This window comes from Galeopterus variegatus, unplaced genomic scaffold (assembly GCF_000696425.1).
Source record: "Galeopterus variegatus unplaced genomic scaffold, G_variegatus-3.0.2 Scaffold14660, whole genome shotgun sequence".
NCBI classification, from domain to species: Eukaryota; Metazoa; Chordata; class Mammalia; order Dermoptera; family Cynocephalidae; genus Galeopterus; species Galeopterus variegatus.
This window is the reverse complement of record NW_007740771.1, coordinates 9973-12377: the sequence shown is the minus strand read 5'-3', so window position 1 is coordinate 12377 and position 2405 is coordinate 9973. Positions and strand designations below refer to the sequence as shown.

The window sequence follows — 2405 nt, the reverse complement described above, 5'->3', positions numbered from 1 at the left end:
GAATCTTTCAGACTTCTCCCAAACACATGTGACTTCAGGAGGAGTTTTCCACCAAAGGGAGTTCAGAGGGTTGCAACTGCAGTCTAGCATCCTAAATTAGATGGGCTAAAAAGAACACGGCTCAGCACACATGGTATTCTCATAAGGCTGAGCTCTTATCAGCTCAGAGTCTGGTGCCAGCTGGTCTAGGAGAATCTGTGAGCAAAATTTATTCTTCTCATATAACTTATTTTTCCCCATTTTCCTGCATTTTGGAAGCCCAAAACTCCTTTGTGTGTGTGTGTGTGTAGTGTCACTTCTAAGAAATATGGCTCTTTGTTAATACTAAGAGAGAGTTCCAAGCCATTGGCATGAGAGAGAGACTTTTGAACTGAGCCTCTCCGGCCTGATGGTTAAAGCATGCATTAAAATTAAAAATTCTTCTTTTCTCTTGTTAGAAATCTCTTTTGTTAGAGAGGTGTCCCAGCTAAGAATTTATGAGGGTTAAGAATAGAAATTATTTGTGTTTTTCTCTCCTTCAGAAGGATGCTGTTCATTAGCCAAAAAGTGGGACTTTAGACGACAGTGCAATGTGCCACTCAACTATTTTGTGATCTTTTCTGTCACACCTTCTTGAAGACACTAATGAGGAAAGATTTGTATGATGGTACATTTAGATATGTTAACATTTAATATTTCTAAAGACAGGCCTCAGGCCAGCATCCAGGTGCAGGGTCTCTCCTAGGACATCAGAGCTTCACTCTCTTCCCTCTTTCAATCTGTGAACGAGCTCAAGGAGATTTAAACTCTCCTCATCAGATCTATTCTGATGAACTCGCCTGTTAACCAACTTCTCTAAAGCCCTGAGAATTTTTTGTCTAGCATTTGACTGTGGTTCTATGTCTAGTGCTTTTAAATAGTAGGTAATTGCATCATTTTCAGATTGCTTGTGATGTTCCAGAAAGTAGCCGTAACGATAATGGACCTCCTGCAATAGGCTCTTATTACCATCATGCAGGGTGAGTGCTTTCTGGTACGTGTCCTCAACCTTTTGCTGTTCACCTTGCTCTGTATACATGTTGGCTAAATCCATATAAGCCATTGCAAATGTAGGCTTCTTCTGTATAGCCAGTTCAAAATGAAATATGGCTAATCTCATCATTCTGTCTGCATTTTCTTCAACCTCTCTGCTACGCGGCACCATTGCAGCTCCCTTTATTTCGATCATATATTGTCTGTAGCAACACCCTATCTGGTGATGCAGGAAGACGGAGTCGGGTGTTGCCTTCAAGGCCATTTTTAAGAGCTGAAGAGCTTTATCCAGAGAGCCTTTTTTTCGGTAAAACTTTCCTGCATATCGAAAGACATAATTCTGTGAGGACTTGTTGGTCAGAGCTTCTTCAACGTGCTTTTCTCCTTCAGCTTCTTGTCCTACTTCCTGAAGCTTCAGCGCAAGGAGAACCTTAATATATGCATCTTCTGGACTTAGCCTGACGGCCTGCCTTAGGGGGTGCAAAGAAGTCCCCTCCGTGCCTTTTATTGCTTCATTAAAGCCATCCAGGCGATAGTTGGCAATTGCATATCCAGTGTTTAATTCAGCGTTTTCAGGGTCTGCTTCCAGAGCTTTTTCAAAGCAGGCCTTGGCCCGTTCGTAATACTGTCCTCCACACTTCAGCAAGGCCCATCCTTCCTCACAGTCCATCTCAGGACACTCCATTCTATAGCGAAAAGGACTTGCCAACTTCTTGCAAGTGCTCTCCACCTTATTCAGGTAAGTCTGGGCTTCTGCCAGTCTTCCCAGGTGGTAGCACACCCAGGCATAGTTGCNATATCTACAAGGGAATGAGAAGAAGGGAAGATATTTTCTAGTTGTAATTGAAATTTAGGATCTTAAATTGGGCCGAAAAACCAAGTTGCAGTACTTATATCTTTCCCATGGATCTGGGGAGCCCATAGATGTTTAAGGAAGTGGTGATCCAAACACATTTTTGGCACACCCAAGGCTGCCTTTGTTGCAGTGAGTTCCATATCCATTTCCTAAATCAGAAGACTTTGCGTGATTGTTAGTAGCATGCCCTGTTCTCTGTTGAGACTCTCCTCAAGTGACTTGCCACCTAGCAGGAGAGACAGATTCATAAGCACTTAGTCTGATTTCAACAAAAGCAGTACCCAGCGATTGCTTTGCAAAGACAGAGGAAGGGATATTTACCTCTTTCTGAGGTTCAAACTTCTTGGACTAACTCTTGTTCTTTAACCTGAAATGTTGGCAGAATCATAGTCCTGTTAGTTCCTCTACTCAGAGAATACTCCCAGGACTGTCTACTCTGAGAGCAGGCCTAGCCTAGGAGGGGCTCTGTGACCACTCCTGCAGTGTGCAATAGTGCTGGCTGCACACCCTAGAGGAAAGGTTCAGGCCCAGGACCACC

At 43.4% G+C, this 2405-nt stretch overlaps 1 protein-coding gene across 1 annotated transcript; it reads right to left on the bottom strand.

Annotated features, from left to right (window-relative positions):
• Nucleotides 1–277: 277 nt before the first annotated feature.
• Nucleotides 278–1811, bottom strand: LOC103582025 (interferon-induced protein with tetratricopeptide repeats 1B-like; the record flags this gene model as incomplete). Its single annotated transcript, XM_008563713.1, has 1 exon — nucleotides 278–1811. A coding segment is annotated over one exon (1075 nt), but the record flags the coding sequence as incomplete, so codon positions are not given.
• Between the last annotated feature and the right edge of the window lie 594 nt (nucleotides 1812–2405).